The following is a 26,574-nucleotide window of genomic DNA, read 5'->3' as shown; positions in this document are numbered from 1 at the left end:
TGATACTGGGATTGCTCCTGAAAGCTTATTCTTTAGCCATCCCAATAATTCTGTGAGCCATTAAAACCCTTTAATAAATCTCTGTCCTCTTTAAGCTAGTAAGAGTGAAGTTTGTTAGTAGAAGTGACCCCTGCCCAGTTCAGGGTTGAAAAAGAAAAATCAGGAAATAAACTTTGAAAAAGGTTTTTACAATTATTGACACCCAAGAACAGTATTTTTGAACTGATTTCAGAAAAATATTTTGTTACATTTACCTTCATATTCAATGATAAATATTAAAAATTTTAAAACAAATTCACCTAAAGTTTGATTTTGTCCCCAGAAGATAACAGCTCCTAATTCACTCTTGGCATAATTTTTGGGAAGATATGTCAGAAGGACATCCATTTGAGAATCTCCATCATAATCCCCAGGGACTACACTTGTTATCAATGCACTGTGATTCCTAAAAGAAACAAGCATTTACAAATATCAGACAAGTTGTAATGGAAAAGGACAACTCTGTATTTCTACCATAAAAAAATATTTTCAAAGAAAAACTTGGCTGGGCGCGGTGGCTCATGCCTGTAATCCCAGCTCTCAGGGAGGCAGAGGCGGGAGGATAGCTTGAGCCCAGGAGTTCGAGACCTGCCTGGGTAATATAGCGAGACCCCGTTCTCCACAAAAAGAAAAAGAAAAAAAAAAAAAAATGAAAAACTTAAAACTTCACATAACTGACCGATTGCCTTCTCTTTCCTATCTTTCCACCCCAGATGTATTTAGACCTCTTTGGTCTACAAAAGAGTTCAGAATGAATGCAGAATAGTCTCAAAAAATAATAGAAATCTGAAATATGTCAAGAGAAAACGTGTTTATTATGTTCAAGCAATGGCTAGTATAGTCCTTCTATATAGTTCCTTTGTCAAGGACACCAAGACATTCAGATGGTGTTTCTAACAACTGGAGGCTCATAATTGCTCAAGCAGTAAGCAATATCACTGGGATTTTTTCAATTAAAAGATATTACTTATAAAATATTTAGTTTGGATTTTAACATAAATTCAAAATTTATAGTAAAAATTAAAAAATCATTTTATTTCTGAAAGCTAGTAAATTAAGAATGGAATTTTTTTTTTCCAAACTTGGCAATCAATACAGCATCCAAACATATATATCTAATTTTCTATGCATATTTTTATTTTTTCCCTTGTCATAGGTATTGATATATTTCTATTAACAAAATAATTCTAAAATTATTTATATGAATCTTGAAAACTTAACATCCGGCAGTCTTGTTGTCTGAGTGACACAAGCAAAAAGTAGGCCTTAAATTCATTTTATATTTAATACTACTCAGATCAAATAGCAAGACAACAAATTTCCAAGTAGACTATAGATAAATACTTTCTTAAAGCATCAATGGCAGTCCTTTCTCCCTCTCACTCAGCAAAGTAAGAACCAAGTGGTGCATTTCTGGAAAGTCTCAGGAATTAAGGATTTAAGTTACAGTAACAGGTAAGGTTTTGGCCTTAAGCTAAACACAGGAGTTAATCAAAAGTCTACAAAAGGAACAATTTAACACCTGCCCACAGCTCTACCTATTTCTAGAATGTTAGTCCATCAAGAACATACATGCAGGGCAAAAGATAGTAGACAAGTCCCACTAGGCAATGCATTTCCAATTATTTCTTTAGCACCTTACTTGGAAATATGAGTAGACACCTGCCTTTTGCCTTCTGAAGAAAACTTTTGACTATTAAAGAGAGCTAAAACAAATAGCAATAAGGAACCTGAAGAAAACAGAGCTAATACAACAAAAGAAAACTTCAAAATTACACTTTAGAAAAGACAAAAACGTATATATATATAAAGAAAAACAGTGTGCTAAAAGACATCATAAGAATGATTGTAAAACATCAGTAAGAAAACAAAACAAAACAAAACGAAAAACCTCGGAAATTAAAAACGTGACACCTGGCTGGGTGTGGTGGTTCACGCCTATAATTCCAACACTTTGGGAGGTGGCGGTGGACGGATCACTTGAGGTCAGGAATTTGAGAACAGCCTGGCCAACATGGTGAAACCCCATTGCTATTAAAAATACAAAAAGTAGCAGGCATGGTGGTGTGCATCTCTAATCCCAGCTACTTGGGAGGCTGAGGCAGGAGAATTGCTTGAACCCAGGAGGTGGAGGTTGCAGTGAGATTGGGCCACTGCACTCTATCTAGCCTGGGCAACAGAATGAGACGCCATGTCAAAAAAAAAAAAAAAAAAAAAGGACTTAGAATTTAGAAGAGAAAGTTGAGAAAACCTCCTGCAAAGGAAAACAAAACAAAACAAAATGATAAAAATAAGAAACAGATAAGATAAAGGAACAAAGGATGAACCCAGGAAGACTAATAATCAATTGATAGGCATTCCTAAAAGAGACAAACAAAAAAATTTTTCAAAGAAATATTTAATAATGCAAGAGTTTCAAAATGCCCCCAAGGATAGAGGTCTCTAGCTTGAAAGGGCCCACATAATGCCTAGCATAATAAGTAAAGAATAATCATTCCTGTAATTGCAGCACTTTGGGAGGCAAAGGTGGGAGGACAGCTCCAGCCCAGGATTATGTGGTTACAGTGAGCTATGATCATGTGACTGCACTCCTTTGTCACCTGAGTGACAAAGACCCTGTCTTTATCAAAAAAGAAAAACAAATCTATACCAAAGCACATCATCATGAAATCAGAACAAAATGGAAAAAGAAGAGACTCCAATAGCTTCCAAAATTAAAACAATTTACATTTAAAAGATTAGGAGAAATAATAGGATTGAATTTTAAAACAGCAACCCATGAAGCTAGAACACAATAAGCTAACTTCAGTGTTAAGAGCGGGTAGAGGCTGGGTGTGGTGGCTTAAGCCTGTAATTCCAGCACTCTGGGAGGCCGTGGCAGGTAGATCGCCTGAGCTCAGGAGTTTGAGACCAGCCCGGGCAACACGGTGAAACCCCATCTCTACTAAAATACAAAAAAGTTAGCCAGGCGTGGCACTGTGCACCTGTAGTCCCAGCTACTCAGGAGGCTGAGGCAGGAGAATTACTAGAACCAGGGAGGCAGAGGTTGCAGTGAGCTGAGATCGCACCACTGCACTCTAGCCTGGGAGACACAGGGAGACGCCATCTCTAAAAAAAATTAAAAAAAAAGTGGGTAGAAAAAGGTTTTAGACATAACAGGACTTATCATGCATCTTTTCTCAGGAATTTCCGGGAGGACACACCCCCGTGAAGTAAACGAGGAAATTTCTTTTTTTAAATGGGGAAATTCCCCATATAGTAAGTCTGCAAAAGGCCTGAAGAATGAATCCAGACTGGACAGCAATGCAGAGGATCCAATGGGAAAAAGAAAAATGCATGATAGGTATATGGCAGATATGACAGAATATCTGCAAATAAATTAAGGATATGTACATAGAAAACTATGCAATCTATTTTTTAAAAAGCAATCATTTATTCCAGCAGGGCAAGCTGCACAAAAAATTAAATACTATCCCAGCACGCTGGGAGGCCAAGATGGGTGGATCACCTGAGGTCAGGAGTTTGAGACCAGCCTGGCCAACATGGTGATATCCAGTCTTTACTAAAAATACAAAAAATTAGCCAGGAATGGTGGCGGGCGCCTGCAATCCCAGCTACTTGGGAGACTGAGGAGGGAGAATCACTTGAACCTGGGAGGCGAAGGTTGCAGTGAGCTGAGATGATGCCACTGCACTCCACCCAGGGCAACAGAGTGAGACTCCATCTCAAAAAAAAAAAAAAAATACTGTACATTACTTGGTTTTGAAGGACATAGACACTACATGGTTAAAATGTAAACAATGATTACTGATTCAACAAAAAATTATAATTTAACTACACTGGGACAATGTAGATAAATTATGTTAATAAAAAACAAGAAATGAATAACAATGCTAATTCAAGAAATTAGTGTAAAATTTTATTTTAAAATATGGTAATAAACACTAGAAGAATCAGCTACAGGTTTTAAAAGTGGTTGCATCTGAGAGAGAAATAGGGGTGTGGGGGAGTATAAGGGTGAAGAACAGATTATTTTTCCTTTGAAAAATATTCTAAATTAAAACACAAACAAGAGTTTCTAAATTTTGAAAGTACATTGCATTCATTAAAAATTTAATTGGAATATTTAACTTATCAGAACAAATGCCATTTACATCCTTTAAATTTCCTTAATTTCTAATCAGAAAAAAAATCACCTCTATGCAGTTAGTCCACTTCTCATATACACTCATCAAGTTCAGTTTCTTCCCCACTCCAAGCATGCTGACATTCACTACCCAGGAACACTTCTCAAGGGAAATAAGTTCCTGTTTATCCATTTATAACTCTCCCCTCAAAGTTCTTGTTCAAGGCCATTTTTTTTTTAACATGAGTTTGAGTTTACTTAAAATACTGTAGAGTCTGAGAACTAATTAGTCCACACAGGGACTTTTTAAAAAGTTTCCTAAGTAGTCTTGTAATCTTCTACAAACCAATTCATTCTGGACCTAGTTTACAAGGAAATCAATTTAAAATATTGTTTTCATCATCTCTCCTTTGCACAAAGACCTGATGATTCCCCTCTTCTAATGGGACTGCGTTCAAAGTCTTTTTGATATTTCTGAAAGCTACCAGTCTCATGAAAGCTTCTTATCTCATGTTCTTAGTCCTTAACTCCCTGAAGTGTACCTTCCACTTTTGTCAGGCAGATCTTTCTACCTCCTATTCACAACATGCTGTTCTTACTTTTATCTCTTATAAATGCTCTCTCCCCAAAGTTGAACATCTTCATCTAACTTTTTACTTATACTAAGGTCAAGCTCAACTTCCACGACTCTGGAAGCTGCCCCTTTGGCCTGCACTGAGCCATCTCTTCTTGCTTGAATTCAGACTGTCACAAATGCTTGCTCCAAATGTAGTTTGTAGTTTCAAATGAATGTAGTTTCAAAACTGTGTTGGGTCACTATCATGGAGGTAGAGGTGTGGGAGTGGTCACTGTTTCATGCAATGCCAACCACAGAAAAGAAAAATAACTATTACTTGAACATTTAAAAGATTCAGATAATCAAACTTGAATTCCTTCCAAGTCAACCTTAAAAACTCACCATCTATCAGTCAATTAAACAAAAAAAATTAGAACACTGACTTTTTCCCCACTGCAAAATAGGCCACTCTTCCACAAAACACATGGCTAACACAATGAGACTACTGTGAGTGACTGCTCCCTCAAGATGAGGCACAGAACGAGACACATTCAAGAAGGGGTATGAGATTGCAAGGAAATAAAGGGTGTTTATATAGAAACAAACCTGGATCCACTCAAATTTATTTCTTTAAAGTCATTTTTAAACTTTGGTATTTTTGCTATTTTTCCGAAAAAATCACTTCCTACTCATATCTCACAACTAGTGGTTTTGCATCCCAACACTACAGGTAAGGCTGACTTTAAAGACAATCCAATCAGCTACGGCATATCCATTACTACATTAATGACTAATGTTTTATCAAAATAATCATATTTGTACTTACTTGAAAGATACCGTTACTTTAGGTTTAAAATAGGGTGCATTCTGGTCTGCCAAAAAGACGATTAAGTCATTTCCTAAAGGAAACAAATATATGATATTAGAAAAATGTTTCTTGGTAAGATATCCCATCAGTGGTTACAAGAAGGTTTCTGGGCACTGTTTTCAACAAGAAAACTTTTATTCTACTCCAGTTCATCTGCCCTCTCAAGGATAGTTCCACTCGTCCAATGGAGAGGCCTAACATTATATCACAAGTTCAATGTTCAAAGTAGCAGAGGAATAGAAAGGATGAACATGGGAAAAAGCAGCTGATCAAGAGAAACTGAAGCCAGTGGATTCTGCAAGGAGTCAGATTGGTTGACTTAAAAGAACCATATAAAGAAGATGCCTTATAACTATACTACACGTCAAGACTTGTCTTCCCCGAATCTAGCAATGCTGCCCCTTGTAAGGCTGTTTGGTTCATTACACAGATGCATCACACCAAGGATGCAGGGACTCCCATTGTAGATATCTGACAAGGGCATAATTAAGCATGTGAGCGTAAAACCCTGAATCCTCCAAGACCCTCCTCCTATTGGGCCATCCTCTAGAGGCTGACACATTCTTGGAGCTCAATTAGCATTCATTGAGACAGACTTTTGGAATGGTTTAACCAAACACAGGCCATCTTTAAAGTCAAGGCTACTCTCTATATCCAGTTTGGACAGAGTGGCAACAAGTTTGGCTGTACATTGCAAAATGAGAAGTCAAAAAGATTGGAAAAATATTCAGGGTCCGTAAGAGGCTCCTGCATCCTGGCAAGGGCCCCAAGAAGTCTGGTTCATGATTCTGTCAGACAAGCTCTGAGTAGCTCTTCCTCCCTTCCTTCGTGGCATTGATCTTTAAGCAGCACCTGCTTCTGTAGGTACTCAAGAACGCTAAGACCCCCTAATGCCCACTGTCAGCATTAAGATTTATGAAAAAGTTAGTTTAATGATGGTCAAAGCAAATAATTTCCAAGAACAAGTTAGCAAAGAAAGTAGAGATTTGGAACACTAAAGTGATGACCAACGTGAGGAAAGTGTACACGAAAGAACAGGCAGCTCAAGAGAGAAATTTCTGTCGTTTGAGGCTGCTTTCCCGAGGAGGCATTGGTTTTATCAGTGGTCCCTGCAAAATGCTTGTGTGAGCTGTTCAGTGTTTACGCCCTTGGAAGGGTACATTTGCTTCAAAGAAAGCTGTGGCCTTGACAAGGGGGGGGGGGCGAATTAGGTAGGTGGGGAGGCAAGGAGAAGCCCCCTATGAGAAGAGATTGTCAAGCTGCACCTTTTCCTGTTCATCAACGGGGAAGGAAGACTGAAGCAAAATAGAATGGAATGAGAGGGCCTTAGGAACGAACGTTGAGGTAAGCTACAAAGATTCCTAAGAATCAGGAAGCACTTTGGAAGGCAGGTGATTCCATGGGGAGGAGAGGGAAGGGTGACTGGGCGAAGGCCGCAGACTTCTTAGGAAAAAAACTGGGGTGCTGTCAGGGCTTGTGGGGGTAGGTCAAACTGTAGGGTGGCTGGGTCAGAACTTGGGGTTGGAAAGGGTGGTGCAAAAGGACAAACTGTCAATAATGCTAAAAGGAAGGCCACAGGGCTGGGAGAGAAAGGCCAGTAAATGCTAAAGGACTGGCCATTGGGCAATGGGTTTGGGGAACACCGGGAGGGGCACACGGACAGCAAACAGAGGGAGGGCCCGGCAAGCACTGACTTTCCCGCAGCACGAAGAGGTCCGTCTGCTTGTCGGAGTTGAGGTCCCCGAAAGCCGCAAGGGTGCCCCAGGCCTCGGCCCCAAAGAGCTCGGCCGTGACGTTGTGCAGCGCCCGCGCTGGGACCGGCCCGACTCCCAGTAGTGCAAGCCCCGTGAGGAGCGGCGACAGGAGCGCCCAGGAGCTCGGAAGCCGGCCCGCCGCCGCCATGGCAGCCCCTCGGCCCCCGCCCGCCGGCCCAGCGCCGCGCTTGACGGCAGCCGTAAAGTACCGCGTTACCGGCCGAGAGAGTGGCTCGCAGCCCCGGGACGCGTAAGAGACGCTGCCGGATCCTTTTTCTCTCTCCCACTAGGGCTGCCCTTCCGACGCTAAAAAGAGTGGAGCTAGGGTGAAAGCCGCCCTCACGCTCACTTCCGGCAGGCGCGCCTCCCGACGGTGTCGTGCGGGGGGGCGTGGCCGAGCGGGCATTGCTGACAGGCGGCCCCGGGGGCGGTGGCCAAGGCGGCGGCGGCGGGAGCGCGATGGCGGGGGCGGCGGGACTCACGGCCGAAGTGAGCTGGAAGGTCTTGGAGCGAAGAGCTCGGACCAAGCGCTCAGGTTTGGCTGGCTGGGGCGCCGCCCCCTCCTCCACCCGAGTACCTGGGGTGGTGCTTCTCCTCAAGCACCTTGGTGGGAGGCAGGTGGGGGCCCTGGGAATGAACCTGTGCCCCTAGTTCTCCCTTAGAAACAGTTGGCGGCCCTGGCCTTGCTTCTGATATCTTCCTCCACCTCTAAAAATTAGGTGGCGGTGCCTACTCCATTCTGTGTGTGCCCCCGACTCTATTCAACTTGTGATCCCCACTCGGAAAGTGGGCAGCGGTCCGGACTTCCCTTAGAGTCTTCTAACTTAAAAATCAGGCGGCGGCACATTCCTGGGAAAGGGAATGTGTCCTCGCTGTGAATGTTCTCCCCACACGTCAGATAGCTTAATCAGATCAAGTCAGATGTAACTACGATCTGGCTGCAGAAAGCCGGCATCTGCTCCTTGCCTTATGTCTTATATCCCTTTTACATTCCCCACAGGTTCTAAGCAGTAGACCTGTCATCTGTCTAGCAGAAATGGAAGGAGACTGGGCCTCAGGTCTTGAAGTTCATAGTTAGGGCTCAGAAGGAAAAGGGCTCCTTAAGTGGTTCCAGGTTGTGTGGTTACCAAGCCAGAAAGCGTAGAGGTCAGAAGGTGCCTTGCAGGCAGTTTTAACAGTTCCAAGTGTCCTGAACTGACTTGTTCAAACTGCAAGTCATGACTTGTGGCATTATCAGCACTTGTGGCTGATGACTCCTCTAAAAGCCGAGATTAAAACTTCCCGTATTCCTGGCTGGCTGGATATAATCTTGAGCAAAAAGCACGTACTTAAACAGGAAAGGTGGAAGGCGGAATACAGGTTTTCAACTAAGGAGCTTCCCTTTTAAAGAACTGATGAACTGTGTCATCATTGGGGGGGGGCGGTGGTGTGAAAGGCCTTAGCTAGGAAAATTAACTTTGCACTTGCATTGATATTAAGAAATTATTTTCGGCCGGGTGCGGTGGCTCACGCCTGTAGTCCCAGCACTTTGGGAGGCCGAGGTGGGCGGATCACCTGAGGTCAGGAGTTCGAGACCAGCCTGGCCAACTTGGTAAAACCCCATCTCTACTAAAAATACAAAGCTTAGCTGGGCCTGGTGGCGGGCACCTGTAACCTGAGCTACTGGGGAATCTGAGGCAGGAGAATTGCTTGAACCCGGGAGGCAGAGGCTGCAGTGAGTGGAGGTCACACCACTGCACTCCAGCCTGGGTGACAGAGGGAGACTCCGTTTCAAAAAAAAAAAAAGAAAAAAAAGAAATTATTTTCTCAGCTAATATGTCCCCCTTATGTTTTGGGCTTTTCCCATTTATGAAGTTCTTAGTTGTCTGTTGTGCACATTTTTTTTTTTTTTTAATTTGGAGAAAGTATAATTTCTGAAAATCTAATTTCAGAAATCATACACCCAACATTCTGTTTTTTATACCTTACAAAAAGTTCAGCTTTATTTACTTAGGGTTATAGTAAAATTACCAACTATGAAGTATGAGGTAATTTTTTCAAAAAGTAGTCCTTAGTACTACTGAAAATCAATAAAGTGACTTGGAATAGTCAGATGTATTTGTTCACACTTTTTCGTAAATTGCTTTTGAGTCATATAGAAATACTGAGTTGGCTACTAACAATGTGGCTATCTGGATATGAAAAGTGTTATTGGATTGGTTATGTCTGAACAAAGAGAGTAACCGGAGTTTTCTTACAGGGAGCTGAGTACTGCCTCCAACATATATTTTTGCAAGATTTCTCTTTTCCTTTCATAAGCACATAGAGTTTATTTTCTTCGTTAGTCTTTGTTTCCTCTGAAATGCATGTCGTTAACAGTAAGCTTTGAAAACCTTACTTCTCTTTTCTTAGCTGAGAAAAAAAATTTTAGTGTTAACTGTTGTTGATTGCAGTTATTTAAATCCACTTTTATGTGCAAAGTGCATAGTATCAATGTTGAATGTTCCTGTATGTTTACATCCTAGTAGTAAAAGGAGATACCACTTGAATTCATTCCTCCAAATTAGTAGTTAAATTTGAGGTTTCAGATTCTTATAAGTATATGAAGTACAGATGATAAACTTAATAACTCGAGTTAAAAACTTCCTGTGTCATTAAAAACAATCAACTTGATTCTATTTGTTACTTTTAGAAGAATATATAAATGGAGCTTTGTTAGAAACCGACTAACCTGCCTGGAACATAGAGTCCTCCCCACAGAGTTCTGAGCATTGTTACATAGTAGCATAATTACTTCACTGCACAATTGAGGATACTACTTTTATGTAATGTTTAATAAGTGGATATTATATAGTTCCTGCCTCACCCATATGAGCAAGTGTAATTTATCAAAGCAAAGAAAATCACATATTCAAGTCATAAAAGAGAAAATAAAATTATAACGATCCTCAGTTACTGCCTTCATTGCGCACTGCATCATGTTAATAACTGCTCACACTGCTTTCAATTAATTTAACACTGATTGCTTCTAACCTTTACTAAACAGTTTTAAAATTGCTATAGCTTAGCCTGCGACGCTTATGATTAGAGCCAACAATTTGAAATGGCCTGCTCGCCTGATGCAGTCGTCTCTTCGTCTTCTACTTTCTTAAGGTCTGGTAAGTGTTGTAGACCCCAAAAGGGTCACTTGGTAATTTTAAATACCTTTGTTTCTGACAGTTGATTTCACTATAAGATATCATTATGTCTTTATTTCTTGTTTGGTGGGCCCAGGCCTGAGTACCAGGCTGGTGTTAGGTTTAACTTTGCATTGTGTTTTGAATGTGGCCTATTGTGTTCTTCTCATGTGGGGTTTGAAAAGGACAGAAAGTGGAGTGCCTGCCCTGATACTTGCAAGCTGTTTGAGCAGAGGCAGTTCCTCAGTGTCAAATTGTGCACGTAGTGTATTTCTTAAATGATTTTTGTCTTCTTGCCACAAAGGAAGTAACTTTTACAAATTAGGAATCTTTGGTCAACATCCCACTTATCTATTCTTCATCAGCTTACTGTGAAGCAGGTTATTAATATATACGTTTTCATAGACAGGAAGTGACTTACCCCAGGGAATATTTTAAGGACATGTGCTTTGGCCTTTATCCTGTGGCATCCTGGTGTAAGGGCTGGAACAGATGTTGGCACAATGGCTCTTTGACCATTGTGTTGATGCACCCCTCAGATATGTGCACAGGATTTTGAAAACAGTCTGGGTGATTCACGGACTCAGACATGATTACCTATGCATTCCCATTAGGAACTAGGTCTTTGGATATATTCAGTCTCACTTTATGGAAGAAGACACACATTTTGTTAGGTGGCCACATAGCTGAAATGAAAACCGAAACATTTAGAGCCCTTTTCTGTAGTTATGGCTTAAGTTTAAATGGCTTAACTTGGGCCATTTGAAACCTATTATGTGCTAGAAAACCCGGAGAAGGCTGCTGGTAAGAGGCTACTTTTTCTATAATGCCTCTTAAGCAGAATATTTCAAGCCTCAGGACTCACGAACAGGCAAAATGTGAGATAAGCACCCCCAAACACAGTGAAAACTCCTTGGCTTCACCATAGCCTTTCAGAAGTGTTTCTCCCTCCTCATTCATTTTCATTTATATTTCAAGTCCTGTTCTGGCAAGATAGAGGAGGAAAATCTTGAAGAAAATAAATAAGAAATAGCTTAAGGAAGAATCAAACAGGATAAAACAAAAGCTCTTTAAGGAACTAAAATGATTTCTATCTCTAGGTGTCATCTGCTAAATGAGAAAATATTATATGTAACAATGCCAATTGATTTCTGATTCTTTGAACTAAAAGAACAGGAGGACATATATCTCTAGACTCTGCTTTCTTTCCTTATAAGGACCGAGCTCTGTTTTCCATCTTGGCTTTTCTACTAAGAATGAAAGTGGTTTTAAGCACTAGCAGAGTCATTCAGTAGTAATGGGGAAATAGAATGTTTAAAGACAGCTTTTATGCATCAACAGTCCTGAAAATTTCTAAACCCAAGAACTGTGCTTTAACATTACATAGAGTGTTTGAAGGCATATACAAGAAGCTTTTCCAGTACTGTATCATCAAATTGAAATAGAATGCACCAAGAAACAGACTAGAAAAATATCAAACTTTAGTGTTATAATCCGTTTTAAAGAATGATTCTTTATAAATTACTTTCAGTGTTGACACTTTTTTGGGAGTTCATCTAACCAAAACTTACTAAAACTATAAAGACACACTTAAAATTTGCATCTGTTAAAATAATAAGTACCATTCCTGCTGGTGTTTAGGCTTATCTTTGCATTGTGTTTTGAATGTGGTCTGTCGTGTTTGCATTTAAGTACTCTGAGTGGTTTGCATTTATAATTTCTTATTTAGAAATACTCCATTTATATTGGAAATGATTTGCTTTCCCCTATTGTAGTTCTTTAGACATTATCTTTTAGGTGTATGTTTTATTGTGCGATTTCATTTGACAATTATTTTAAAGCATGTCCTTGCTTCACAGCTGAGCTTTTCATTGGTACTTTGGCCAGAAACTATTCGGTATTGCCAAACGTGAAAGCCAGTAGTATCTTGATTTTGAAAAATTCATTTTCAATGTACCTGCATTGTTTTATGTATTTTAACACTTCATATTCCTTTTGGATATGTTTCTGCTTTTGGTTTTTTTCTTTGTTTCTCCTCTTTATGGAATTTAGCGTGAGTCCTGTATTTCTGTGTGTGCATACTTGAGCTGTGCTCTGACTGCTAATGTACTAGTATTTGCTGCGGTTGAAAGAAATTTGTTTTGACTGCTTAAACTGAAAGAGGGATCTAGATATTCAGGTTTTTCTTTAAAGACCTTTGAAGTAAAATGTACAAGAGCATGAATTTATAAAGAAATTCAACAGCCAAAATAAGTTAAATAATTATTAGAGAAGGAATGTAACATTCAATACCTTAGATTGCCTCCATTTCTCATGTTGCCACTACGGTTATATTAAGTTAGCAAAGTTGGTCAGCTGTAGCAATCACCTTGCCAATACAGTTCAATTACTTGGAATAATGATTATAGCATATTGTGATGTGGTAAGAAACGGCTTGGCATTTTTGCTTTTATCCTTAAATGACAAAGATAATTTAAGAGATTATTCATTTTTATAATGCCTCATGACCTTATCTACCTTGGCTCCCTAAGTTTATCATGCAGCTGATAAGTGAGCTTCAACATAGTACTCGAGTCTTTTCATTTACTTGTTTCTCTTTATGTTCTTTGATTAACTTTCTTTTGTTAATTTAATTTGATGGGCAAATCAGTACCTGTTAAAATTTTATTATATATTCTGGGCAAAACAAAACTTTGAATTGTATATGCTTGACATTGTTTTTTTAAGGAATTTATATAGCAGCCTTGTTTTCAGTTAACTAATCTAACCGTCAACTAATCAAAAAGATGATTCTTGTGATTGGAGGAGAACATAGGCCTGAGTCTCCTGGACTCTTGTGGGTTGTGGCCTCCTTTAAAAGCCTAATGAAAGGGTGTACATTTGGTGTTCACCTACACCTGGGTCTGATTCAGGCTCTATTGTTTACTACCTATATGATCAGATATACCTGAGGAAGCTATATCTTTTTGAGATTCAGCTTCTCGCTTTGTAAAAATGATGTTAATAAAACCTACCTGGAGAGATTATTGTGAAGATCAAACAAGATGTTATATGCAAAACACCTGATATTTAGTAACTGCTCAATAAATTTTAGTTATCTTTCCTAAAAATATGTGTCTTTTACAATATTGCTGATGTGTATTAAAGACTAATGACTTATATACAACAAATATGGTTTCTTATCTCTCTCTCTCTCATTTTGATATGTATGCTCAAAATAGCCATTTTAAGAAAATCTGTCATGCTTAAATACAACTAGCTTGAATCAGATTACTCAGAATTTAATATTAATAGAGCTGGGTTATTTAATATGGTCCATTCCATTTTGTAAATTTAGCTCTTATTTTACTCTATGTCCATCTTATTTTTGTCAGTAATCACTATAACTCTAAAGAAATTGTTTCTGACAGTTTCCATGGAAACTCCTATTAGATAGCAGGTAGAGCAGTTGTTATTTTATATATACTTAAAAGATATTTTTGTCTCAGGTATGCACTGGGCTCCCTTCATGTAGGATGGAATTCTCAGAAGCACTCCTTGATTGTATCCTACTTGGAACTCTGACCTCTTACTAGTACCTGCCCTGTAATCTTATAAGATTTAGGAAATAGAGGCCATATCATATGACTTAACCCCCTTGGCATGAATCTCATTGACCCTCAGACTTACTCTCTTTCTGTGTCATTATGCCCAGCAAAAATGATGCTTCACATTTCATAAGTGAAGTGGTTTCACGAAGAGCGCAGCAGCTTGTCTCACTGCTTTAGATTATCACCAATACTCACATTGTGCATTCTAAAAGCTATTTTCCTCATGCTGTTTTATCTTCAGTGTCTTATGAAATCAGAGAAAGAGTAAGAGGAACTCCCTAGAATTCCTGATTCTGATCCAGGTACCTATGCACATTTCCAAATGGGTATATGATGGGCATTTCAAATGTAACCGGAATAAAACAGAACTCTTATTTTCTACTCTTATTCTTATCCCAATCATGTTCCTCCTTAAGTATACTTTATTTCATTAAACTAAACCATTATTCTTCCAGTTACTCAAGCTAAAAATACAGAGGTTATTCCTCTCTTTCCTTCAACCTTTTTATTCAGTTAATCTGTAAAACCTTTCTACTCTACCTCTAAAACACATACCAAATCTGTTTTTCTCCAGCTGTACTCCTACCTCCCTAGTCCACTTTTATCTCTGGTCTACCCTACAGAAATAGCCTGATTTCCTGTCTCCTCATTCCTACCTCACTACAGTCTGTTCTCTGCCCAGCAGTGAGATGGGTCTTTAAAAAATGTAAGTCAGCTCATGTTACTTTCCTGCTTAAAGCCCTCCCATTGTATCTGTCATTATCTTAGCATAAAATCTACATTCCCAGGCTCACACCTATAATCCCAGCACTGGCCAAGGCGGGTGGGTTACCTGAGGTCACAAGTTTGAGATCAGCCTGGCCCAACATGGTGAAACCCTGTCTCTACTAATAATACAAAAAATTAGCCGGGTATGGTAGCGTGTGCCTGTAATCTCAGCTACTCAGGAAGCTGAGGCAGGAGAATCGCTTGAACCCAGGTGGTGGAGGTTGCAGTGAGCTGAGATTGCGCCATTGCACTCCAGCCTGGGCAACAAGACGAAACTCTGTCCCAAAAAATAAAATAAAATAAAATAACTAACTAACTAACTAACTAACTAACTAACTAAATAATAAATTCTACATTCCCTTCCCTTGAATGACAAAGTCCCGGGTGACATGGCTTTTGCCTGCCCCTCTGACCTCCTCACATAATGTTCCTCTTCTCCACTGCTATCTTTGGGTCCATATGATGCAATCTCATTTGCTCTTTAGGCTCTCTGTAATAGCTATTTTCTCTGCCTGGAAAGCTCTCTGTACTGCTGTTTAGGTAGCTTGTTCCTTCTGATTGAGTTTTAGGTTATCGTCTTAAATGTAGCCTCCTTAGAAAGGCTTTTTCTGCCCACCCAATCTTAAGTAGCCCCCAGACACATCACTCTTAATTTTAATTCTCTGTAGTGTCCTTATTATTAGGTAATTTTTCCCCCTTCTTAGTTTTCCTGTTCATCTTCATCCACTAGAATATAAGCTATATAAAAGCAGAGACTTACTTGTTTTGTTCACAGCTGTATCCCTAGAGTCCAGAAGAGTTCTTGGAACATAAAAAATGTTCAGTAAATCATATAGTATATATCACACTGGAGACTGTCCTTCTTTTGAGAGACAGTGTCATAATGTGGTTATTATATGCATGTTAGACTCATACAACTAGGCTCAATTACTGGTATTGATACTTACAAATTGTATGAGCTCAGTAGCAAAGACATAGAATCAACCTAGGTGCCCAACAACAGTGGGTTGGACAAAGAAAATGTGGTACATATATACCAGGGAATAATTCGCAGCTGTGGAAATAATTAAATCATATCCTTTGCAGCAACATGAATGCAGCTGGAGGCCATTATCCTAAGTGAATTAACACAAGAACAGGAAACCAAATACTACTGCATGTTCTCCTAAGCGGGAGCTAAACATTGGGTACTCATGGACATAAACATGGCAACAGTAGAAACTGGGGACTGCTAGAGGGGAGAATAAGGGAGAGCGGCAGGGGTTGAAAAACTAACTGTTGAGTTCTTTGTTCACTGCCTGAATGATGAGATCATTCATACCCCAAACCTCAGCATCACATGATACCCAGGTAACAAACTTGCACATGTACCCCTAAATCTAAAACAAATTTGAAATTATTAGAAATAAATAAACAAAGGCCGGGCGCGGTGGCTCAAGCCTGTAATCCCAGTACTTTGGGAGGCCGAGACGGGCGGATCACGAGGTCAGGAGATCAAGACCATCCTGGCTAACATGGTGAAACCCCGTCTGTACTAAAAATACAAAAAACTAGCCGGGCGTGGTGGCAGGCGCCTGTAGTCCCAGCTACTTGGAGGCTGAGGTGGGAGAATGGTGTGAACCCGGGAGGCGGAGCTTGCAGTGAGCCGAGATCCCGCCACTGCACTCCAGCCTGGGCGACACAGTGAGACTCTGTCTCAAAAAAAAAAAAAAAAAAGAAAGAAATAAACAAAATGTTTTTCCCCCTAAAACCAAACAAATTGCGTCAACTGTTTTGCAGTTAATTTTTTGTACTATGGAATGGAGATAATAGTATATTCCTCATAAGTTATTTTGTGAAGATGAAGTAATGTCTAGGAAGTACCTAGTGGTGGTAGTAGTAGTACTAATGATAATAATGATTTTTCATGCTATGGTGACAGCAGTGACAACTTTTTAAGCAGCTAATCTTTATTGATTACTTAATGTGTTACGGGTAGTGCTTTACATTTAAATCTCACCGAAGTCCTCTTTTGTAGGTGTTATTACTGTCCCCTTTTGAAAAACTCAAAGCACGGGGAAGTAAAGTAACTTACTTAAAGTCACCCAGACAAACTCTGGCAGACCCTATTCTCCTAGCCACTGCTGTCTTCCTTCTCTTTTTCATCTACAGTGCCTAGTACTCCATAACTAAACAACAGTGGTTACTATTGATGTTTTCTTGATGTTTACTGTTCTTCTTTCATTCATTTCTAATTAACTGATGTTTATTGGACCTCTCTGATGTAGGAAGTTTGTAATAAATAATACTGGTTGAGAGAGCTGATAGCCTGATGGAATTTATACAGAGCTCAAGGAGACCAGTGCTTTTGTATACATTCACTATGTCTCTCTCCTGGACTCCTCCAGTTGTTTCCTACTGAACTTTGCTACTAGAGCCATCACCTCTCCTTGTACTATCTCTCTAGTCAATGCACACTATTGTTGCCTGGGTGATTTTTCTAAAATGAACTAACCCTTAAGTGGTTGCTTATCTCCACTCATCAGCTCTCTATCTCCTGTAGGGTTGAGGTAGGGACTTCAAGGAAAGGGAACTTAAAGTGATCTTTAACTCCTAGAAATAGGAGTCAGTGAAGAAGTTGGGGTAAGGAGGGCTCTAGGCTGAGGATCCTGGGGCTAGATAGAACTGGATATTTAAAGCCGACTGAAAAGGCCATTATAGATAAAGCATTGTGAATGACAGGAATGGGTGAGAGGAGGGGCTGAGTTGGGCAGGGCCTTGGGAGCCTTGAAGATGTTTGAATTTTATTATAAATGCAAGGGAACGTGAACATTTGAAGCAGTGGAGTTGTAAGGCTAGATTGGTATTTTATGATGATTCTCTGTCTGTTATGTAAAAATAGACTGGAAGGTGACAAAAAGGCAGGGAGCAACCTCATGGCAGAAGCTGTGTGTCATGTATCTCTATGTTTAACACACGGCACCATGCTGGGTGCATAGGGACTCAATCTATGTTTGATAGTGATTGGCTGTGAAGACACAGATATTGAGTATATCATCATTCTGGATTCAGAAGATGTGGCCACCTTGATTATGCATTAGAACCTACATATCTCTGACTCAGTAAACTCACTTTTGGAGTTGTATTCCTGTGGCCCATTTCCTGTTAAGTGGAGAATAAACTAACTTTAGACAGTGAGTTTATTGAGTCAGAGATATAAATGGTAGGTAGGTTCTAATGCATAATTTAGGTGCATATATACAAATATAAAATGTATATGTGCGACGAGGTCAGGAGATCAAGACCATCCTGGCTAACACAGTGAAACCCCATCTCTACTAAAAATGCAAAAAAATTAGCCGGGCGTGCTGGTGGGCGCCTGTAGTTCCAGCTACTTGCGAGGCTGAGACAGGAGAATGGCATGAATCTAGGAGGCGGAGCTTGCAGTGAGCTGAGATTGCGTCACTGCACTCCAGCCTGGAGGACAGAGCGAGACTCCATCTCCAAAAAAAAAAAGTATATGTGTGAAATATATGTGTGTGTATATATAGTAAAATCTTAGATACAGTTAGTTTTATGTCATTATGCTATTTTGTTTTCACATTTTAAAATGGCATATTGACCATTCTATTCCGAGGAATAGTCTGCAAAGCTACACAAGGTCCTTGATTCTTTGCTTGATTCAGGCAGAAGGATGCATTTAGACATTAATTTACCTCTTAAAACATAATAGACTTGTAGAAAATATATGCAGTTAGGACATATCTTTTATGATTTTGGGACACATCTATTTTCAAATCCCTGATTAGAAAACAACTGTCCAGTGTGGTGGCTCATGACTGTAATCCTAGAACTTAAAAAGGCCAAGGCAGGAGGACTGCTTGAGCCAAGTTTGAGACTACATGACGAAACCATCTCTACAAAAAATACAAAAATTAGCCAGGTGTTGTGGTGCCTGGGATGGCTGGTTGGAGGTTGTGGCGGGAGGGATAGCTTGAGCCTGAAAGGTTGAGGCTGCAATGAGCTGAGATCGCACCACTGCATTCCAGCCTGGGTAACAGAATGAGACCTTGTCTCAAAAATAAAAAGAAAGCAAGTAATAGAAAATTGTAACTGCCTATATTATGTATTTAGTCTTGAACATGCTTTCTGATGGTTCATTGTAGCTTCTAGGATTTTTTTTTTTTTTTTTTTTTGAGACAGGGTCTTGCTCTCTCATCCAGGCTGGAGTGGAGTACAGTGGCACTATCATAGTTCACTGCAGCCTCCGTCTCCTGAGCTCAAGCATTCCCTTCTGCTGGGCCTATGGGTGTGCACCTGGCTAATTTTTTTTTTTTTTTTTTTTTTTTTTTTTCTGTAGAGACAAGTCCTCACTATTTTGCCCAGGCTGGTCTAGAACTCCCGGGCTCAAGCACTCCTCCTGACTCTGCCTCACAAAGTGCTGGGATTATAAGCGTGAGCCACTGCACCTGGTCTCTATAATGTATTTTGAATACATTCATACTTGTTCTCATTTTTTTCACATTAGGCCTTGGTTGCCTTGATTAGAAATAGTTTTTAAAAGATGAAAAAGTTGTTGCTGTTTTTTATTTTGTTATTTGTTACCTTTTTCTTATAGACTTTATTAGTTTTACCAACAATCACATGATTATTAGTCCATTAAAATTTATTCTTTATATTTAACTTCTTGGTTTTATAGCTTTCTTCTCTTTCAGTTCATATTTCACAAATTTTCTTGAGGATGTGGGTTTGTGTAGATGAATGGATGTGACCTAAACATTAAGTGATTTCCAACAGCCTTAATGAGAATTTTTTTAATGTTATTTTTAATTGACAAGTAGTAATTGTAGATATTTACAGGGTACAATATAATGTTTTCATATATGCTTACAGTGTTGGATTATTAAATCATGCTAATTAACAAATCTGGCCCCTCACATACTTACTATTTTTTCATAATGAAAACATTTAAAATCTACTCTTTTAGCAATTTTGAAATATATAACGCTTTGTGATTATAGCCACCATTCTGTGCAGTAGGTCACTGAAGCTTTTGCCTCCTATCTAACTGAAATTTTGTACCCTTTGGTCAACATTTGAGAATCTTGTGTAATAATTGAAATTTGTCATTTTTATACATTCTGATATATGTCATATATGCTCTTTTTTCAAAATATATATCATTGATTTTTCATTTGTCATATAAAATCTTTAAAATTTAGTTTATTGTTTTACTCCCTTTGTTATCAATAGCCTCGCAGTGTTTACATGGCCTTCCTTTTTGGCCATTTACGATTCAAGTCTTGTAGCTTAGGACTGAAATAGGCACCCGACATAGAGATGAACACTTAGGCTGTTATTTGAATTATAGATCAAGTCTTATTGCTAAAGCTGTGGATGGAGACTAGGAAGGACAGACACAGAGTCTGGGATTGGGCTATTGAGCTGTGGATAGTTCCTCTTCATACATACTTTAGCTTCCTGGTATGTTTTGAAAATATACTCATCAGGTGCTTAACTTGTATTCTTTATTATATTTCTGTCATCCTCCAATAGTTGAACCAGTGAAGAATTTTCTATATATTAAAAAAAATGTGGTACATTTACTTTGTATATTCACTTGGGTTACATTAACTTTGTCAGCTTGCTTGTAAATATCTGATGATTGATTAGTTATAAATCAACAATATGTCAAAAAGAATTAGCTTGTTGTGACTTCAGTCAGTGGACTATTTTCTTTCTTTCTTTTTTTTTTGAGATGGAGTTTCGCTCTTGTTGCCCAGGCTAGAGTGCAATGACGCAATCTCAGCTCACTGCAACCTCCACCTCCCAGGTTCAAGCGATTCTCCTGCCTCAGCCTCCCAAGTAGCTGGGATTACAGGCATGCGCCACTACGCCCGGCCAATTTTGTATTTTTAGTAGAGGCAGGGTTTCACCTCATTGCTGATCTTGAACTCCTGACCTCAGGTTATCCGCCAGCCTCGGCCTCCCAAAGTGCTGGGATTACAGGTGTGAGCCACTGCGACCGTTTGTGGGGTTTTCTGCTTACAGGACAGCTTATTGCTTACTTTTTATAATTCACATCTAAACTTTTAATGGCTTCTGATTTAGGATGATTTCAGTCTCATCTTTTTTTCCCTGCCTCCTAAATATGTTTTGTCATAAATTTCCATCTTTGTAACTAAATGGGAGTCAGGCAAGTCTAACTCTTCAACAATTAAGGACAAGAGACTAAACCTTTAAATTTACTGTGATCTTTGATTTTAAACATATTGATTTAAGTGTTTACTGATACATTTTGAAGATGGAAGTTGGGACATCTCAAGTTCTAGCATGCTTTTTCTTTCTTTTTCTAGCTCGGTAACTTGACCACAGATCTCGATGTCTTCATAGAGGCAGCCTTATTATTTCCTCTGTCCTTAAGCAAAAACAATATATTTAATAAGTTTTGAGTAACAGAACCTTCTATGGCTAAATGATTCCGAAGTAGGCATCACTCTTAGGCTTTGGCCAACTTGATGCTATAGATTTGATTAGGGGACTTCATCTGGAAATTTGTAGTGAGAAACCTGGATGGAACTCTAGAGAAAATATACTGTGTATCATAAGACTTTGCTAAATGTAGTAAATAGAACCATGCCTTATTTGGTGACATTTCTCTTATCAGATTCCCATGCTTCCAAAGAACATTTAAAAATACATCTTATTTTTAAAATAATTATTAAAAAAATCTTAATTAAACAGCTTTATTTGGTATTGGGGTAAGCATTGATAGAGAGTGTTAATCATTTCTATTGATGTTCTTCCTGCTTTGACAGTTTTCCTGTTCAAATGGAGCCCCTTTTAACTGTGGCTGATGTAAACATGTTGATTTTATTTTTAGAGTCAGGATCTTCCTCTGTGTTCCAGGCTGGAATGCAGTCGTGCAGTCATACATAGCTCATTGCAGCCTTGAACTTCTGGGCTCAAGTGATCTTCTTGCTTCAGCCTCCTGAGTAACTGGGACTACAGGCATGTGCCAGCACGCCCAGCTAATCTTTTTTCTTTCTTTTTTTGGAGACAGGATCTTGCTGTGTTGCCCAAGCTGGTCTCAAGCTCCTGTCCTCAAGCAATCCTTTTTTCTCAGCCTCCCAAAGTGCTGAGATTATATGAGTGAGCCTTGATTTTAAAATGTAAGGCCTTAACTTTCATTAATGTTAAGCTGATTTTATGTAGTCCACTGATAAAGTAGTTTTCATGATAAATATCATTAATATAGAGGGTTTTAAAATAAAAGCGTGTTTTCTTAACTTATGTATTTCTGAGGGAAATTATTTTGTGTTGTGGAATCTTTTTATATGAATTTCTCTCTGTACCCATTCAGAGATCCTCTTGTTTATCTGTTTTTCGTGGAAATACACAATAAAGCTCAATTAATTTGTTAATACCCACTTTATCCCAATTCTTAATAGGCTTGTAGCTTTGATAATAATCATTTACTCAATGACCTCAAGGATAAAAAGATCTATCAGGATATAAGGTTTTAATTATTATAATTTGAAGAAATAAAAAAACTATTTGAGGGTTAGAATTTATCAATGCACTCTTTCTCCTGCTCTATTTCATTCCTATTATACTGATACTTGTACCTAAGACCTATACCAAATTTAAGTCCTTCTTAGGTTTTTAAATTCTACTATTTAAATATTTCTTGAATATTTCCTTCCTTGTGCATTACTGGTGTCACTGTCTTAATTGAAGGCCCTAGAATGATTGTTTTTACCCAAACTAGACTTTTATGCCTAGGGCTTACTCCCTGTCTAACAGTCCTTTGCTCTGCCAACAGATATATCTTTTAGAGTTTGGATCATATGATGCCCCAGTGACTCTTCAGTATCTAAACGATAAAATGCACACCTGGAATCTGCTGTTCAGCATCCTCTCTATTAGACTTCTGGATACCTGTCCAGCCTCCTGTCTTCCTCACATTCTCTGCTGCAATGTTATTAATGTACCTGGCAGTTCAAAAGTGGGTCACTCTCTTTCTGGCTTCTGCACCTTTATCATGAAGTTCCCTCTGTAAGCTTGGTGCACTCCATAATCTTTTATTCTGCTCCAGTGATCTCTTGTTTTTACATATTTTCTGACAACTCCCTTCTCTGCATTTCAGGTTTCAATTAATTGCTCTGCTGGTTCCCATGACATTTTATACAGGCTTCTTTTAGCTCTGATGTCACTACATTGCTATTAGGTAATTATATATCTTTCTTCTTTACTAGGCTATGAAATCCTTCAGGTCACCAACAAGATCTGTTGCAACTTTGTATAGCCCCTGATGCAAGGCTGGGTGCTAGGGACTCAGTGTTGAATAAGAACACAAGTTGAATGAATTAATTAATCATGTTAGAAGAATTAGTACAATTTTGGTTCAGAATGAACTTTATAGCACTATGTGTTGTCTAATAATTTAACCTTTTTACTTGGTGAATAAAATTCAGTTTGTTTATTTTCCTGCAGGTTTTGAATAAGAACATATTTTCATAGTAAAAAAAATCTACTGGTCAAGTCTAGAAAGGTTCAAAATTCAGACTCATAAAATAAATGTATAAAATAAAATAGCGACCTAGGTTTATAATAGCTTTATGACGTGATGAGGGCACTTTTGATTTTTCTCTTAAACTGTGGACAGCATCTCCAAGGCCAAAGTATGTGGCTCTGATTGCTTTTGCCCCTTGTATACGGACTTTGAGCCATCTCTGTGTACTGATGTTTTCTTTCCCTGAAGAGAAAATGGAAGAAATCACATAGATTATTCATCTGCATTGTAATCCAAATGTAAGTCATCAGTAGCATGTTTACTCCTCCATGCATAAGGTGAGTCAGTGCTATTTAATGGGCCTTGTGTGTCATAGGGTAAACTTTACCTAAGATACCGAGGAATTTGAACTTAACCGTTTAAATTTCAGGAATATGGTAAAGAAAAAGAAAATGATATACTTTTAAATAAAATAGAGAAAAACTTCCTAAATCTTGCCATCTAGATAAGTTTCAGAATAAGAAGTGATATAGCATCTATTTCTGGAAAAGTCTTGAACATAATGCTAAATAATGCACTAGAGAAAAAATCTATGTTTTTACCTTACTTCTTTAGAGCCGAGTCTAGCAATTATCATGTATTTAATTTACAAGATGATAGTTCTTTTTATTCTTGTGAACTGCAGTTGTCTTCAACTAATATGGTATTGAAATGGAAATAGAAAGAAGTGAAATCTAGGTAAAGGATAGATGGGTCAAGTAACGTAACAACTGAAATGGTTCATTTACATGGCTGACATGGACAGAATGCAGTGATCCAATACCAGAATTGCTTAGAAACCCCTTCATATTTTGGGAAAAATTATCATTAAAGCAGTATTTCTGATTTAAATGTTACCTTGGAAGCAGGTTATATATTGCTGTGAACTTTTTTTTTTTTTTTTGCTTTACCTGAGAAAAAGAAACAATGCATAGTTCAGTGTTTAAATCCTAGGTCTTCCACTTACTACCAGTGTGACCTTGGTTAAGTTACTAAACCCCATTAAAAAAAATCTTTAGAATGGTAATAATAGTACCATTATTATTAGGAGAGTTATTGTGAGGATTAAATGAAATCATACATAAAAAGCTCTCAACACAGTACTTTGTGTGTGGTAAATGCTCTGATATTGTTAGTTCTTTTTTTTTTTTTTTTTTTTTTTTTTTTTTGAGACGGAGTCTCGCTCTGTCACCCAGGCTGGAGTGCAGTGGCCGGATCTCAGTTCACTGCAAGCTCCGCCTCCCGGGTTCACGCCATTCTCCTGCCTCAGCCTCCCTAGTAGCTGGGATTACAGGCGCCCGCCAGGTCGTCCGGCTAGTTTTTTGTATTTTTAGTAGAGACGGGGTTTCACCATGTTAGCCAGGATGGTCTTGATCTCCTGACCTCGTGATCCGCCCATCTCGGCCTCCCATAGTGCTGGGATTACAGGCTTGAGCCACCGCGCCCGGCCGATATTGTTAGTTCTTACTAGGATGCTGATAATCATACTATAATGATATTATTCTTAACCTTTTAGAGCTCTTTGGTTAAAATTAAATTTATGTGTTTGTATTCATTCTGGCATGTTGCATATTGACAGCACCCACTAAGCATGGTGTTCTGGGTACACTGGTGAATTATAGTAGCATAAAGCAATGTCCTTGTCCAGAACAAACAGACTAAAATAATGAATGTATTTTAAAAATATCAGACACCTGAATAGAGTCTGGAGATCTTGTTTTTGGTGTTGGTTTTATGCTTAAAAAGCACTGCATCCTTGAGCAAGTTGTGAATTTCTTCCATGAAATAAGGGACTTAGACCAGAAGCTTGTTAATATTTTTTTCTGCTTCAAAATATTATGGCACTCAATCATTGACTGTCAGGGGAGTTAGGGGAAAGTACTTATATGGTTTTAGAGCTGAGCCTGGATGATTTCAAGGTAGATCTTACAAGATGGAGAACTGGTTGTGATTGTGAAAATTGAGTTGATGAGATAATAGCTTTGGATTTGTCAGTACAGTGATGCAAAGATCTTAAAGCAAGCTTTGATGAACAAGATGTTAGTTTTGATATTTAAGCTGTTTTAGTTGGTTCATTGTCTTACTTTCTAGGGATTGTAGAGCTAGATTTTCCTAAGACAACAAAGCTGCTGTCTAATTTTGATCTCTGGCATCTTCAACATCTTACACCCTCTCTTGTTCTCTCCCCTCTTCTCTCTCATTTTTTTTTCTTTCTCTTTTTTTTTATTTTTTACAAGATAATGGTACTATCACTGTAGAGCCCTGAATCTACTTAAATGCAGATCTGATTCAGCAGGTCTGGGATAGGGCCTGAGAAACTGCTATTGTAACAAACTCCCAGGTGAGGCCCTTGCTGCCTGTGGATGGCCTGCACTTTGAAGAGCAGAAGTCTATCTACAGCACCATATTTGTTGAGCAGCAGTCCTTTGTGCCATCCTCATCTCTTCTCTGTCTTCTAATTCAGTTTGCAGATCTTGGGCTCTGAATTAAGCATCTTCCTGTTCCAAACTTGAACTTAGTCTTTGAATAAGTATGTCATTATCTGCGTCCCTGATTCCCACTGGGCATAAACCCACAGTTCCTGGGTGTGATCCATGGCTGTTTTTGCAGCTTCCTTTCACTGGTATGGCACTTTGCTTCTGTCGATTTTCTGGTGTACTCCAGGTTCTGACTTATGGCCTGGATTTACCTGGCCCAGATCCTTCTACTTGTCTGAGCCCATTTCAGGGCTTCCATGTTGAAGCCATTGCTGTACATTGCTATAAACGTTAAAATTTCCAACTGTTGCTCTTGGAAATGAGTATATATATATATATATCTGTATCTCCTGTCTCATCTGTTTATCATACATAATTGGTAATTGGTGATCCGTTCTGTGTCCTGAGGATCATGCAGTCCTTTCAGTAGGGAGCTCTGCTTCAGGATGTAATGACTGCCTCCATTTTCAAACAGTTACCTAACCAATTGAATGGAAATGAGAGGTATAACTGGTTAGCACTGGAAGTTAAGCTGATTTCCACCGAGTCCAATTTATTTTTCCACGTTTGTATCTTTGAGAAACTGATATGCTAATTGCTTAAAGGTCTTTGTGGAGGCTCTTGCTAGTGCTGGTGGGATTTGGTTCCTTCCAGCCTCTTTCATATTTCATGCAGCTTATCATTTAAAAGAGAACAATACTATTAAAC

The 26,574-nt window shown here is 38.9% G+C and overlaps 2 protein-coding genes across 7 annotated transcripts in view; one reads left to right on the top strand and one right to left on the bottom strand.

The window, feature by feature from the left end:
• ITFG1 (integrin alpha FG-GAP repeat containing 1) overlaps positions 1-7,668 on the bottom strand; it is a 301,126-nt gene extending 293,458 nt beyond the window's left edge. The window contains exons 1-3 of one of the 2 annotated variants that reach the window (XM_030925697.1): positions 7,553-7,668; positions 5,548-5,620; positions 300-445 (exon numbers count right to left, since the gene is read on the bottom strand). In XM_030925697.1, coding sequence (XP_030781557.1) covers positions 300-387 — 88 coding nt within the window. In that variant the 5' untranslated portion in view covers positions 388-445; positions 5,548-5,620; positions 7,553-7,668. Of the gene's footprint in view, positions 1-299; positions 446-5,547; positions 5,621-7,283 lie in introns of both variants that reach the window. The other variant, XM_010354862.2, reaches the window with a different exon arrangement.
• Positions 7,669-7,752: 84 nt separating this feature from the next.
• The window catches only part of PHKB (phosphorylase kinase regulatory subunit beta), a 255,797-nt gene continuing 236,975 nt past the window's right edge, over positions 7,753-26,574 (top strand). Inside the window, exons 1-2 of one of the 5 annotated variants that reach the window (XM_010354865.2) lie at positions 7,754-7,878; positions 10,369-10,480. In XM_010354865.2, the coding sequence (XP_010353167.2) occupies positions 10,426-10,480 (55 nt within the window). In that variant the 5' untranslated portion in view covers positions 7,754-7,878; positions 10,369-10,425. Of the gene's footprint in view, positions 7,879-10,368; positions 10,481-26,574 lie in introns of all 5 variants that reach the window. The other 4 variants (XM_010354866.2, XM_010354863.2, XM_030925696.1 and 1 more) reach the window with 4 other exon arrangements.

The sequence above is a fragment of the Rhinopithecus roxellana genome, chromosome 20 (genome assembly GCF_007565055.1).
Source record: "Rhinopithecus roxellana isolate Shanxi Qingling chromosome 20, ASM756505v1, whole genome shotgun sequence".
NCBI classification, from domain to species: Eukaryota; Metazoa; Chordata; class Mammalia; order Primates; family Cercopithecidae; genus Rhinopithecus; species Rhinopithecus roxellana.
The sequence above is the reverse complement of the archived record's forward strand: the minus strand, read 5'-3'. Positions and strand labels throughout refer to the sequence as shown.